This window comes from Xenopus tropicalis, chromosome 5, assembly GCF_000004195.4.
Source record: "Xenopus tropicalis strain Nigerian chromosome 5, UCB_Xtro_10.0, whole genome shotgun sequence".
In the NCBI taxonomy this organism is placed as follows: domain Eukaryota; kingdom Metazoa; phylum Chordata; class Amphibia; order Anura; family Pipidae; genus Xenopus; species Xenopus tropicalis.
Genome location: NC_030681.2, coordinates 120,929,516 through 120,943,876, shown reverse-complemented (window position 1 = coordinate 120,943,876; position 14,361 = coordinate 120,929,516). Strand labels below are relative to the sequence as shown.

The 14,361-nt window shown below is 39.1% G+C and overlaps 1 protein-coding gene across 2 annotated transcripts in view; it reads left to right on the top strand.

The window, feature by feature from the left end:
* Window positions 1-14,361, top strand: part of plod2 (procollagen-lysine, 2-oxoglutarate 5-dioxygenase 2) — a 67,468-nt gene that overhangs the window by 29,337 nt on the left and 23,770 nt on the right. For both annotated transcript variants that reach the window (XM_002938407.5, XM_004914355.4), the window contains exons 4-7: window positions 897-1,060; window positions 9,616-9,728; window positions 11,148-11,211; window positions 13,133-13,230. In XM_002938407.5, the coding sequence (XP_002938453.2) occupies window positions 897-1,060; window positions 9,616-9,728; window positions 11,148-11,211; window positions 13,133-13,230 (439 nt within the window). The remainder of the gene's footprint in view (window positions 1-896; window positions 1,061-9,615; window positions 9,729-11,147; window positions 11,212-13,132; window positions 13,231-14,361) is intronic.

Genomic DNA, 14,361 nt, shown 5'->3' with positions numbered 1-14,361 from the left:
GAATAAACAGACTGAATGTGCTGTTTGCTAGAAACTTCATATATACATATCTCTGCTTTCTAGTTTTGTCATGCTATGGTATCCACCAGCTGTCTTGGCTTAATCACTCCATTTGTTTCATATTAAGCACATGAGCTGTGTATACAGTTGGACAGTTTGATTTTCCTATTAGATTCCCAGGCTTTGGACTGCTTTTGTGACTATAAACTGTATGTTTAGTGTTAATGTTGCTAGACTGTCAATTACACAGTGGTCCTCTTTAAACTATTCCTTAAACAATGTTACCCAGATGAATACATTATTGTACATTTGACCAGTTGTATCATTGACTGCCAGTTTATTACTTAGAAAGGGTAAAACATTTTATTCACATTTTTGTTCTGTATCCCCCAATCTTGCAGTTGAAACTTTTGCCTGGTTGCTAGTGTTTAAGCATCCTGGCAACTAGAAACTAGATTGAATGTTAGAATGAAAGCTAATTAGCCTGAATAAAAAATATGTTCTAACCTTAATAATATTAGTAAATCTGAACCCTCGCTGGCAGTTTGTATTTGGTTGCTTAGGTCAATGACACCAATAACTAGATAGCATTTTGAGTTGGAGGGTGGACAAGGCAGAATAGGAATGCTTATAAAGGTGGTAGGAAACTATCCCTATTTATATTCCCTGCCTATAATAACTATTCCCTTATTTGTGTTCAGCCCCTTTAAAAGCACTGCATACTCCTGTACTGCTAAGTAAATAAATAAATACAATAAGATACAATTCATGTACTGCACATTTTTATCCCTGTTATGTAATAGTCATTTGTAGTTATTGCTTCATATAAAGATTGCATGTATATATTGAGGCACTGTTGCTAATCTAAATATGTGTTCTGTTTTTGTGCTTTACAGCTATGATGTTATCTTTGCTGGAGGCCCAGAGGAGGTGCTGCTAAAGTTCCAGCAGTCTAACCATAAGGTTGTTTTTGCTGCTGAAGGATTAATATGGCCAGATAAAAGATTGGCTGACAAGTATCCTGTTGTCCGCAGTGGGAAACGATTCCTTAATTCAGGAGGTAAATATCATTCTGGTATGAATTCTAAAGCCACTGGACTTACATAGTTACATAGTTACATAGGGTTGAAAAAAGACCATTGTCCATCAAGTTCAACCCATCCGAGTAAACCCAGCACACAACCTATACTAACCAATCTATACACTCACATACAAACTATATATACAACCAGTAATACTAACTGTAGATATTAGTATCACAATAGCTTTGGATATTCTCCTTGTTCAAAAACTCATCCAGGCCCCTCTTAAAGGCATTAACAGAGTCTGCCATTACCCCATCACTAGGAAGGGCATTCCACAGCCTCACTGCCCTCACCGTGAAAAACCACCTTCGCTGCTTCAAATGGAAGCTCTGTTCCTCTAATCTATAGGCATGACCTCTGGTGCGTTGATTGTTTTTATGGGAAAAAAGAACATCCCCCAACTGCCTATAATCCCCTCTAATGTACTTGTACAGAGTAATCATGTCCCCTCGCAAGCGCCTCTTTTCCAGAGAAAACAACCCCAACCTCGACAGTCTAACCTCATAGCTTAAATCTTCCATCCCCTTTACCAGTTTAGTTGCACGTCTCTGCACTCTCTCTAGCTCATTAATATCCTTCTTAAGGACTGGAGCCCAAAACTGCACCGCATACTCAAGTTGAGGCCTTACCAGGGGCAAAATTATGTTCTCATCCCTTGAGTCAATGCCCTTTTTTATACAAGACAGCACTTTATTTGCTGTAGTAGCCACAGAATGACACTGCCTGGAATTAGACAACTTGTGATCTACAAAAACCCCTAGATCCTTCTCCATTAAGGATGCCCCCAACACACTACCATTCAGTAGATAGTTCGCGTTTATATTATTTCTACCAAAGTGCATAACTTTGCACTTGTCAACATTGAACCTCATTTTCCAGTTTGCTGCCCAGTTTTCCAATTTTGTCAAATCGCTCTGCAAAGCGGCAGCATCCTGCATGGAACTTATAGTTTTGCACAATTTAGTGTCATCAGCAAAAATAGCAACAGTACTCTCTATGCCCACCTCCAGGTCATTAATAAACAAGTTAAAAAGCAAAGGACCAAGGACTGACCCCTGCGGTACTCCACTAACCACACTGGCCCAATTAGAAAATGTTCCATTTACCACCACTCTTTGTACTCTATCCTTCAGCCAGTTCTCTATCCAATTACAAATATTATGTTCTAGGCCAGTGCTGTCCAACTGGCGGCCCGTGGGCCGCATGCGGCCCTCGACCCCCCTCTGTGTGGCCCCCCACCTGTCTGGCTACTTGTGTAAGCTTTAAATGGTATCAGTACTGTGATTAACTGCCCCCCCGCATGATTCCCACCTCAGATTCAGGCTGTAAACCCCCTGTATTGTTTAAAAATATAATCCCCTGTGTTGTTCACACCTTTTAATCCCTACATTGTTCACCCCCTGCAGTGTTCACACCTCAGGCTCAGGCTGTAATCATCCACATTGTTCACCTGTTCACACGTCTGACAGATTGTAGGAACAGTAGAAACCCACAAATACACCCTGCACACTACAAAAAGAACATATACTGAGGTGATACTGCAATTAAAAAGTTTTTTAATATACAGTTATTGTGCTGACTGTAGGAGCAGTGCCAGCATTGTGTCACTGTATGCTGCCTGTGTGTGCCAAACATAGGGCAGGCAGAGTATGGCACACACAGGCAACATAGGACAGGCAGAGTATGGCACACAGGCAGCATATGGCAGGCAGAGTATGGCACACACAGGCAGCATAGGGCAGGCAGAGTGCCTGCCCTACCCTGCCTGTGTGGGCCATACTCTGCCTGCCCTATGCTACCTGTGTGTGCCATACTCTGCCTGCCCTACCCTGCCTGTGTGGGCCATAGAGTATGGCACACACAGGTAGCATAGGGCAGGCAGAGTATGGCACACACAGGCAACATAGGACAGGCAGAGTATGGCACACACAGGCAGGGTAGGGCAGGCAGAGTATGGCACACACAGGCAGGGTAGGGAAGGCAGAGTATGGCACACACAGGCAGGGTAGGGAAGGCAGAGTATGGCAGGTTTTTGCTGTACTACAACCATTAATATGGGTATGGTCATGTGATAACAGGGGTTTGGTTTCAAGTGGGTGTGGTTTAAAAGGGGGAGTGGTCAAAACTGGCTTAAATTATCGGCCCTCCACCACGTAGGCCGGAAAAATTCCAGCCCTCAGTACCACAGAAGTTGGACAGCACTGTTCTAGGCCAATATTCCTCAATTTGATCATTAACCTTCTGTGAGGTACCGTATCAAAGGCTTTAGCAAAATCTAAGTAGATGACATCAACTGCCATTCCAGCATCAAGGTTCCTGCTCACCTCCTCATAAAAGGCAACTAAATTAGTCTGGCAAGATCTGTTTCGCATAAAACCATGCTGGCACAAACTAATAGTATTGTGAACTGCAATGTATTCAACTATCCTATCCCTTACTACCCCTTCCAGAAGCTTTCCTACTACTGATGTCAGACTAACAGGCCTATAGTTTTCAGGCTGAGAACGAGATCCCTTTTTAAATAATGGCACCACATTAGCAATTCGCCAGTCTCTCGGCACCATGCCAAACCTCAACGAATCCTGAAAAATTATGTGAAGAGGCTTGGCAATCACAGCGCTCAGCTCATTTAATACCCTGGGATGAATCCCATCTGGTCCCGGACCTTTATTTACCTTTACATGTACAAGTCTCTTTTGAATTTCCTCCTTTGTGACCCACGCGTCAGTAGCTAAATTACTAGAACTGGGTATATTAAAAGGGAAGCCTTCATTAGGTGACTCCTCAGATGTATAGACAGATGAAAAATAAGAGTTCAAAATTTCTGCTTTTTCCCCGTTCTCATCAACCAACTTACCCCCCCCGTGATAATAAAGTTCCCACCCCTTCTTGCTTCATTTTTTTACTATTCACATAGTTAAAAAATAATTTTGGATTCTTTTTACTCCTAGCTGCAATATCCCTTTCCATCTCTATTTTAGCTTGCCTGATAGCTTTTTTTGCATGCTTTATTTGCTTCCTTGTACCTGATGAAAGTTTCCGCGGTCCCAGCTAACTTGAATGCTTTAAAAGCACGTTTTTTATTACCAACCTCGACCCTAACTCTTTTATTCAGCCATAAAGGTTTTGCTTTGCGATGCCTCTCCTTGCTTACAAGGGGAATATACTGTTGTGTATACCTGCAAAGCAATGTTTTAAAGATGTTCCATTTTCCTTCTGTTTCTAACCCCATGAAAAGCCTTTCCCAGTTGACAAATTGCAGAGATGCCCTTATACTGGCAAAGTCTGCACGTCTAAAATTGAGCGTTTTAGTTACTCCCTTATAGAGCTTTCTCTGTAGCATTATCTCAAAGGAGACCATATTGTGATCACTGTTCCCCAAATGCTCACCCACACAAATGTTAGAGATAAGTTCAGTATTATTAGATATTACCAGGTCCAAAATAGAATCATTCCTAGTAGGTTCTTGAACCACCTGAAATAAAAAGTTGTCATTTAGCATGTTTACAAACCTACTAGCTTTTTCTGACTTAGCCACCCCATTACTCCAGTCAATGTCCGGATAATTAAAGTCCCCCATAAAAACAACTTGACCCAATTTTGAAGCCTCCTCCATTTGCAAAAGTAGGGGACTCATCCCCCTCCTCTATATGGGGTGGTTTATAGCATACACCAATGATCATTTTCTTTGTGACCTTCAGCCCTACTGAAATTTCTACCCAAAGAGATTCAACGTTTTCATTGGTAATGTCTTTATTACATGGCTTTAAATCTGACTTTACATAAAGACAAACCCCTCCACCCTTTTTAATCACACTGTCCCTCCTAAAAAGCGTATACCCATTTAAATTCACAGCCCAGTCGCATTTTTCATCCCACCAGGTCTCAGTGATACCAATTAAGTCATAATTTTCAATACATGCAATAGCCTGCAGCTCCCCTAATTTACTCGACAAGCTATGCGCATTAGCCAGCATGCAGCGGAGATTACTACTTCTTCCTCTGATGCTTACATTAGCTAAAGGACAGTTAGAGCTAAGGTGAAAATTAGTCTGTTTCCCTTGTAACAATGGAAGCTCCTTATCTGATAAACTATATGCCCCCCTCACTCCTCCCCCCACAACCCTTTACTGGTCCCACTGCCCCATCTACACTAGCTCTCACATAAGAATCTAGCTTACCAACCCCCCCCTTGTCTAGTTTAAACACTCCTCCAGCCTCTTAACCATTCTCTCCCCTAGCACAGTAGACCCCCTTCCATTGAGGTGCAATCCGTCAGGGCTGTATAGATTGTACCCCAAAGAAAAGTCAGCCCAGTGCTCTAGGAACCCAAACCCTTCCTTCCTACACCAAGACTTTAGCCATGCATTTAGCTCCCTAAGCTCCCGCTGTCTCCCTAAACTAGCACGCGGCACCGGCAAAATTTCCGAAAAAATGACATTGGAGGACCTTTCCTTAATCTTAGATTAGATTAAGCCTAGATCCCTGAACGCACTCTTTAAGGTCCCCCACCTACCGTTCATTTTGTCGTTAGTACCGATATGTACCAAGACAGCCGGGTCATGCCCAGCCCCTCCCAATAATGTGTCGACCCGATCAACCACATGCCGAACCCTGGCACCAGGAAGACAGCAAACTGTCCGGTTGAAGCGATCCGCTCGACAGATTACCCTGTCCACTTTCCTAACTTGACTTGAGGCTTAAACATTAACCACAAGATGCTACTATCATTGATCTCCATTTAGTAAGTAAGTCTGCCAGAGTAAGAAGTCTGCCATGTTTAATGCACTTATACCTTAGTGTCATTGCATTTATGTGCACTTTAAAGGAGACATATCCTATAAAAATTATGAATGTACCAGTGAATTATACTCCTCTAGATATAGAAGGATTGTGCTTAAAAATGTTGTGTTTCAGACTGATTTATTGAGAAATTCCACCAAAACCCACTAGCCCCGCCTATCTGTTCCACTTCCTGCTGGCTGAATTCACTGGATGAGCTGGGGAGCCGGCGGGCCTCCGTACACTGCACTGTAGGATAGGAACCAATCAGCAGCTAGGCTGACCTGATAGGGAACTAAGCCGGTCTTTGCTTGTGTGAGTGCAGGGCTGTGATTGGCTCTCCCCCTCCTACTGTGCTTCTCGCAGGGACCTTTAGGACACGCCCACTCTTCATTTCACACTGGAGGGAGAAGTGATAGGATCTATAGGGAGCTCCAATAAAGGGGACATTTTTACAGAGAGGATTAATTTTTAGCACAGAGTAAAACCAGCACCATATATTATTCATAATTGCCTACAAAATTAGCATTTTTCCCATTTATCCAATACGTCTCCTTTAAATGCCTATCGACTGCGGGGCCATTGCTTAAAATAGGTAACGGAGGTCAAATGCATTGTAGATTTTGTCAAAATACTGATAATGATAGTTATATTAGGATTGCCTTTTGCAATTTCTCACTATAATTACGTATAGTGAGCAATATTAGACTGTGAGAACCAGTTTCTTTATGATGGCTACATTCATGTTAGTGCCAACAAAGCAGATTTTACTGAATTCACTCGGTTTCGTGGTGCATATTTACCTTTAGGCACTGAATGAAGCCTGACAAAGCCAGTGGTATATTTGTCCCTTGTACTTCCTTTAGTCTTACGTTTGTTTTGAAGAACAACAAGAATATATTTTCAATTTCAAAGTGTTCTTTAAATTACCACCTTTATGAAATTGCTAGGGAGCCCTAAGCCTGGTTTGGAACCTTCTCAAGCCGCAGACACAGAATGTGCTAGCAAATCTCTGTGCATAGAACTGTTCAGCCTTCAATCATCTTGGCTGACCTTTTTTTCAGGACTCGAGAGATGGGAGTCTGAGCTTTTATGGCTTGTTTGCTTCATTAATATACTCCATCTGGCAAAGATATGTTTTCTCTTAGTCAACCCTGTTCTTCCAGAGTCCACACTCTTTTGTTATAAGCAGGCTTACGCCCACTGACGAGTCACAAACGACTGCTAATGAAAAATAGATCCCCCTTGGCAGTTTAACATGAGCCATCTTAACCGTGTCATAGAGAGAAAAAAATGCAGTGCTTGGGTTAAACCTAGAATCTGAGGGTGCCTCTCTCAGCCAATCAGCATCCATCTAGTATTTGGTACCTGCATTAAGCTCAAGCTTTACTTACTGTACCACAATAACTACAAAGAATCACCAATTAGTATTTTATTGTTGCAGTATTCCTACATCTTGTAATCATAAATTGCACAATACTTTTATTAGTTAGGGTTCCTGACCACAGACTAAGGGGCACATTCATGAAAACAAGAGTTCGAATCCCGAATGGAATAAATTCGGATTGGATACAATAATTTCTTAAAATCGCAAATATCACGAATATGCTTACGAAAAAATCGTATTAGTCACGATAATATCGTATTGGCGATCCGAAAGTCAGGAAATTTTCGTACCGAATGATCGTAAAATGTAGGAAAACCTTTCAGATTTTGATCCTTCAGTGCATGATTTTGGAAGCCTTCCATAGGAATCAATGGCACTGTGCAGCTCTAACCTGGCCCAAGGAAAGTCACCATACCGAAGCTTGAATGAATCCGAAACTTTCATACTCTGCGCGACAATACGATTTTGTCGCACACGAAAAAGTTGCGCAAGATACTGAAAAGAGGCGAAAAATATGAAAAAGTTGCTGAAAATACGCTTGGAGCGTTCGTGGGTTAGTAAATCTCCCCCTAAGTGTAGGGACCTGAGGGAGCTCTCCTGCCAGGACAAAGGCGTGCACGGGAACAAGAAGGACGCAACCACAATGGAAGTTCAAACTTGTTCAATTTATTGTTATGTGCTCATAGCTTTTATACCTTTTGTGTACGTGCAGATACAAATGAATTTATTATAAAAATAGAACGAGCCCTCCTCAGCTTCAAGGATGGGCATTGCAGGACAGGAATGTAAGGAGTATACAAAAAGTAACGGATCCGTCAGTAAATAGATAAGATTAAGTTGTTTTTTACACCATATATTTTGTAATGTGCAAGCTGTGCAAGGGCACTATTTAGGAAAAACAAACTATTGTGGGATGTTCAAGCCTTGCTGTTTGCAGTCACACAATAGAGATGCCTTTCTAAAATGGAGTATGATATGCTAAGCTTCAAGGTATATCAATGTATGAATATATGAAAAAATGATTATATCAATATGAGAATATAAGATATTATGTCAAACCTCACAACAATAATGCTGTAAACCATGGTAATATTTTCTTTACAATTTTGTTTAATAACAAAGCTATAAAATACTGGACTCAAAAAGATTCTGACACATGGAAGACATTTTTTTATACTTCTAGCACTAGAAAAACCTTGGAACAGAAATTGCAGATCAATATAGGATAATTAAGAGGGCCTTAAAATCTTGAATTCATTAAATTAATGATTTTAATCATCTGCTTATCAGCTTGCCTTGGGACCGACAAGAGGTGAGAACATTGGGAAATATGTACTTCCCCCCCATGTATACTAATTGGTGGCCTAAGGGCCAAATGATTGGGTCTGCCCAATTTGCCCAGTCTCATTTGATGACCTTTTCAAACAGAAAAAAGGACATCTTAAGAGAGACTTAAGGTGGCCATACATGGGCCGATTCTAGCTGCCGATATTGGTCCCTTAGACCCAAAGCTCCCAAAAATGCCTGCCTGTCTACACCTGTTGGAATGACTGCATGTAAATCATGCAGGTATTCACACACAAATGTGAAAGAAAGTATTATTGCATGGGTAGGTAAGATCTCCATATGTAAAGTGTGTTGAATTCTGAGATTCCAGCAAATCCAATATTTTGCTGTTTGAAAAAAAGCTAATCACTGGTTGGCTGACATTGGTCCCCAGTGTTAGTACATAAGCCCTGCTGTCTTTTGCACAGAGTATTGTTAAACTTTTGGCTAAAATACAGAGAGATTAGTCTCCCTCAGTAGACTAATCCCTCCGAAATGCCTTTCCACCGGCAACAAATATTTAGAACCTTAGGCAAAAAGTTTGATTGTTATGAAAAAACTCTTCTCTTTTTATTACAGTTCTTGAAAATTAAAGTAGAATGACAAATTAAAAATGCAGTTTTCTATACCATACTTCATATATGTATGACTTAGTGGAGCTCATTTATCAACGCGCACAAACCGGCGCATTCATGTACACATTCAATGTAACGCAATTGCATATGCGTTACATTGCGTGGGTTGATTAATTTTAAGCGGCCTTGTTTGCGCTAAACTGTCAAATATGCTTATGCGCTGGGCAAAAGTTTTGCCTCTGTGACTATTGCTGCGCTGTGATGCGTTGATAAATAAGCCCCAGTATGTTTTATATTGGTTATCATATCCCATTGATACGGATAGCATTTTGGAACAATTATATCTACCAAAATTGATTTTTATGCAGGTACAGTAATATTTACTAACATGCATGTGAAAATTAGAAGATGTATAAATGTAACTTCATAACTTTTCTTTTCTTGTTTCTTTGTGTTGCAGGATTTATCGGATATCTACCAAATGTTAAACAAATTGTGCAGCAATGGGATCTCCAGGATAATGATGATGATCAACTTTTCTACACCAAAATCTACATTGACCAAATCCAAAGGGTGAGATACTCTTTTGGGGAAAGGGCATAGGCTAAGCTGCCCATGTATTGGCACCTTATGTGACTACAATATAGAGAAGTCTAAATTCTAAATTAGCTTTTTTTGTACCATAATAACATTTCTGAAGCTCTCAGTAGGTTATATGTCTAGTTAATGCAAATATTGTGGACATTGTGGACAAATAAAATACAGTGTTGCAGATTTACTTTAGCACATAAATATAAAATGGTTTGGTTTTGGTTGTGCAGTTTAGCACCTATGTTTGTAAATGAGTTTTTGTGTGTATATTGTTTATATAATACATGCCAGTAAGAAATAGGATGCAGCTGCAAGCCAGTATTTGTGTCTGATTTATAAAAGCTGTATTTGAGCAAACTAAACCTGCTACTTGAATGTACTGTCTGCTCCTATATTTGTTGCCAAACCTCAATTTCATTTATAAAAGTGAAAGTTACCATATGCTGTTGACTCTATGACTTCACTGAATACTGATGTGATGATATTTCTCATACAATAGCTTCTCATTTTAGGTGGTTTATTTAACATAAGAAATATTGTGAATTACCATTGTGCTAGCTTTCCAGCTATTTTGATGGATTATTTAAAGGATTAATATGTCCCAATGTCCAGTTCAGTTTTACAATTTCCATACGAATAATGGAAACTATAATTAATCTTTTTGCTCTGAAGTAAAGTGTTGGCACGGATCTTTAACTGGAAACAAAGTTCTTTAAGTTGCTGAAATGGAAATGGCTTAAATAGGATTTCCATAACTTTGGATTATAATAAAAAATGTGAACCAAGATTACCTGAAACAGAGTCATGAGTGCAGAAAACATTTAGCTTTTGTGGTGCCTCAAGAGTGACAGAGATACTGTATATCATCTATCTTCTGAACACTGGGAGCCACACGTGAGCTAGGAAGCTTTCATATTTCATTTTGTGGCCAGCAATGATGCATTGTATACATTCCTAAGCCTGGGCCCATTTAAGAAGAAGTACAGGTATTGGATCCATTATGCAGAAACCCATTATCCAGAAAGAATGTCATTTCCCATAGACTCCATTTTAATCAAATAAAACAAAATTTTAAGACATATTTCCTTTTTCTCTATAATAATAAAACAGTACCTTGTACTTAATCCCAACTAAGATATAATGGTCCTTATTAGTGACAAAATAATCCTGTTGGGTGTAATTAATGTTTAAATTATTTTTTAGTAGACTTGTAGTACGGTATGGAGATCTAAACTACAGAAAGATCCCTTATCCGGAAAACCCCAGGTCCTGAGCATTCTGGATAACAGGTCCCATACCTGTACCTCCATGCACCTTAACATTAGTTCTCTGTTCTGAAAGTATTTGTTAAAAATGTATTGAAAATGTGTGTAAAATTAACACTTATGTTTTGCTTTCTAGGAGAGCATCAGTATCACGCTGGATCACAAATCAACACTTTTCCAGAACATAAATGGTGCACTTGGTATGACCATTCAAATGCTTTTCATATTCACTATCAGTCAAGGTGTCCATGTTTAGTGATATATAAGGCAGGCTTGTATTAAAATGATCCAAAAATATATGCACCAAGTATATGACAAATATTCTGTTACCTATAAACATAATCAGTATTCCTAGCAACCGGTCATCATTATTTTTTCTAATAGTTTTTTAATGATTTGACTTTCTCTTGTACATATTTCCAGCTTTCAAATGGGAGTTACTTTGAACTTACAATTTTATCATTATTGTTACTTTTTATTCCTTATCTTTTATATTAAGTTCTCTCCAATATATATTTCTGTCTCTCATTCAAATCACTGCCTGGTTGCTAAAGAAAAAAATACCCTAGCAACCAGCTGCTTAAATTCCAGACTGGACAGCTGCTGAACCAATTTCCGAATTACTGAAAAACCACAAAAACAACTGAAAACCAATTGCAGATTGTCTTAGAATATTAATGTCTGTGTCATACTAAAAGTTAATTTAAAGGTGAACTACCCTTTTAATTTTGTGCTAGGTTAGGTTGTTTTGAAATTTGAATTTAAAGCAGTTTTGGTTGTAGCTTTTAGCTTGATCGATGAAGATTTCCTTATTCATGTCATGAGTTCGCTGAAAGCAGATGAGAGGAGTTATGTTGGCTTGCTCTTCCCCCTGTGCATGTCCCAATTACAAGCTTTAGCAGCATTACCATGTTCTTCCATAATTTCATTTGTGATGGTGTGAAACAGGGCACGTCTAGGGACTGACATACACCTGTAACAAGTGGAGAACATATACCCCACTTATCATATAAACTGCTATGCTGCTATATGCTGCAGATGTGAATAAATTTCCTTTATTCCCTCTGCATATAATATTTCCCCTGGCAGTGGGATTTCAGCCTCAACCCAATATTGCATGGAACAAGTGTTTCCTTGGTTGCTACTGTGATAATATTATGCACTGTCTCCTTTATAAGCACTATAATACTACATGGTTTAAAATGGTGTTATTCCATCTAGAAACTCTGTCATGGTTATTACCCTTTTGTCTACTGTTGTTACATTACTAAATTGCCATCATGTTAGATCCACTGGATAACATGTAGAAATATGGTGTTTAAGAAAGGCTATAATGTTGGCAGTACAGGTATAAGGAAACTGAAGGGCAATTCCACACTCAGAGGAAGTTGGTAATATATGTTCCAAATTAGAACTGAGTAAAAGTTTTTGGAGATGTCACATTCACATGTCGAGTTCGACAATTTTATGTCTTGCCATCTTGCTCTCTTGGCCATCATCTTTTTAGATATTGCTTGTAATATTGTAGTTTTATTTTCATTAATGGCAATAGGGATTTGGCTTTCCTCAGAGATGCCACCCAAGTATGAGGCCAAGTCAAGCTTACTTGTACATTTTGTACTCACATTTGGGTCTATGGTCAACCAAGGGGGTTGATCATGGACTACATATGCATGGCCTTGTTAATATCCAAAAGGCTCAAATAGCCATTGATCAGCAAATACAGCAATTTTTGGCCATTTATGGTTGCCAATTCGGTCTAAAGAGGTCAAATTGTGTGTTGCTGGACAAATGAACTCTGTAATTAGTGCATTTTGTAACAATACTGCCAGGGATCTGCGTGCATGCAGACTTTTGTAATCTTATTCCTATTTTACACTATATTGAAACTCTAGTTGTTAATTAATATTGTTTAATAACAGTGTATTTATATCTGTCCAAAAATAATAAGCATTAATTTATTATGACTTATTCAGAAACAGTTAGTCTCTCGGGCATAGAGGTAATATGGATTTTGCAGGACTAGAATCAGTTTTCACAGGAGAATATTATTTTAAGGATTTATGGTGTTTAAAAAAATTAAAATAAATTAAAAAGGTATCTTAATGTTCTGCATTGCAGATGAAGTTATTTTAGCATTTGAAGATGGAAAAGCACGTGTTAAAAATTCTCAGTACGACTCCTTACCAGTTTTAATACACGGCAATGGCCCAACAAAGGTACAGTATGCCTTATGTCATATCTTATAGGGAAATTGTTTATTGCATTGCGTGTTTCTTCCTTCTGGAATCTCACAAATTAAAGTAATTTCTAAATAGTTTTTTTCCATTTATGTATTTTCTTATAAAACAAGATGATTGCATATTGGCATTCCTGTTTACACTTGGTTATATAAAGGTAACCATACCACTTTGGTCCCTAGCTGTCACTGCCATAGGCAGAGCATTTCCTGGTCCTGTAAATGGGAGTGAATGTAGTTTTGCAAATCGGTAGAGATGGAACAATTACATTCTAACTCTTTGTACCAGAGAGAGCATGGTGCCTAATGCATGGCACTAGTATTCTTAGTAACCCTATTATCTATAAAGATATTTTCATTTTTGCTGCGAAGGTCTGTTTAAAGCTGGGTTTTATTACAGACCATATAGTGACATTCTATAGCTGGTGGACATAAATTCAATAAATGCTAGCTTAGTAGTGGTACAATGCCATCAGTAAAGGCACTCAGTTTAACAAATTAGGCTTGTTTATAGTATATAACAAATTACTTTTTAGTATGGCTCTTTGGCATAGTTATTGTGGTAAATGAAATAACTTCTCAACATGATAACGACTGCATTTTTACATCTAACAAAAAAAGGACAGAACTTGTGCTGTGACAGTGCCAGTGGGGCTAAGTGAGATTGCATGCATGTAGAAGTGTGACCTCAGATTCCAGTGAATTCTGCCTGTCCTCTTCACAGGGATTAATCTTTCCCTAGTTAGATATTTGTATTCACTGAGAAGTCAGCTTATTCAGGCAACATGGAAAAAGGAAATGATATTACAGGGGGAAAATGAGTCTTACAAGAGAAGGACTAGACTATGACAGCCTGATGTCATATGGAAAACATTTGCTGCTTTCCTACTAACATTAGTTTGTGGTTTCTGTCTCATCAACAGACCCATGAATTTTGTGAGCCCCTAAAGCAAAAACGAATTAGAGATTATAGTGGTGACAGCATTCAGGCACAGCACTTGTCCTGCTTAGTGCCCTGCAATAAACGTTCCTAAGTTTATTAGTGGAACTGCATCTTTCACATCCTGCAGTTCTCTTGCACCTTGTGAATCAAGGTCTGGATGTCTGTTTT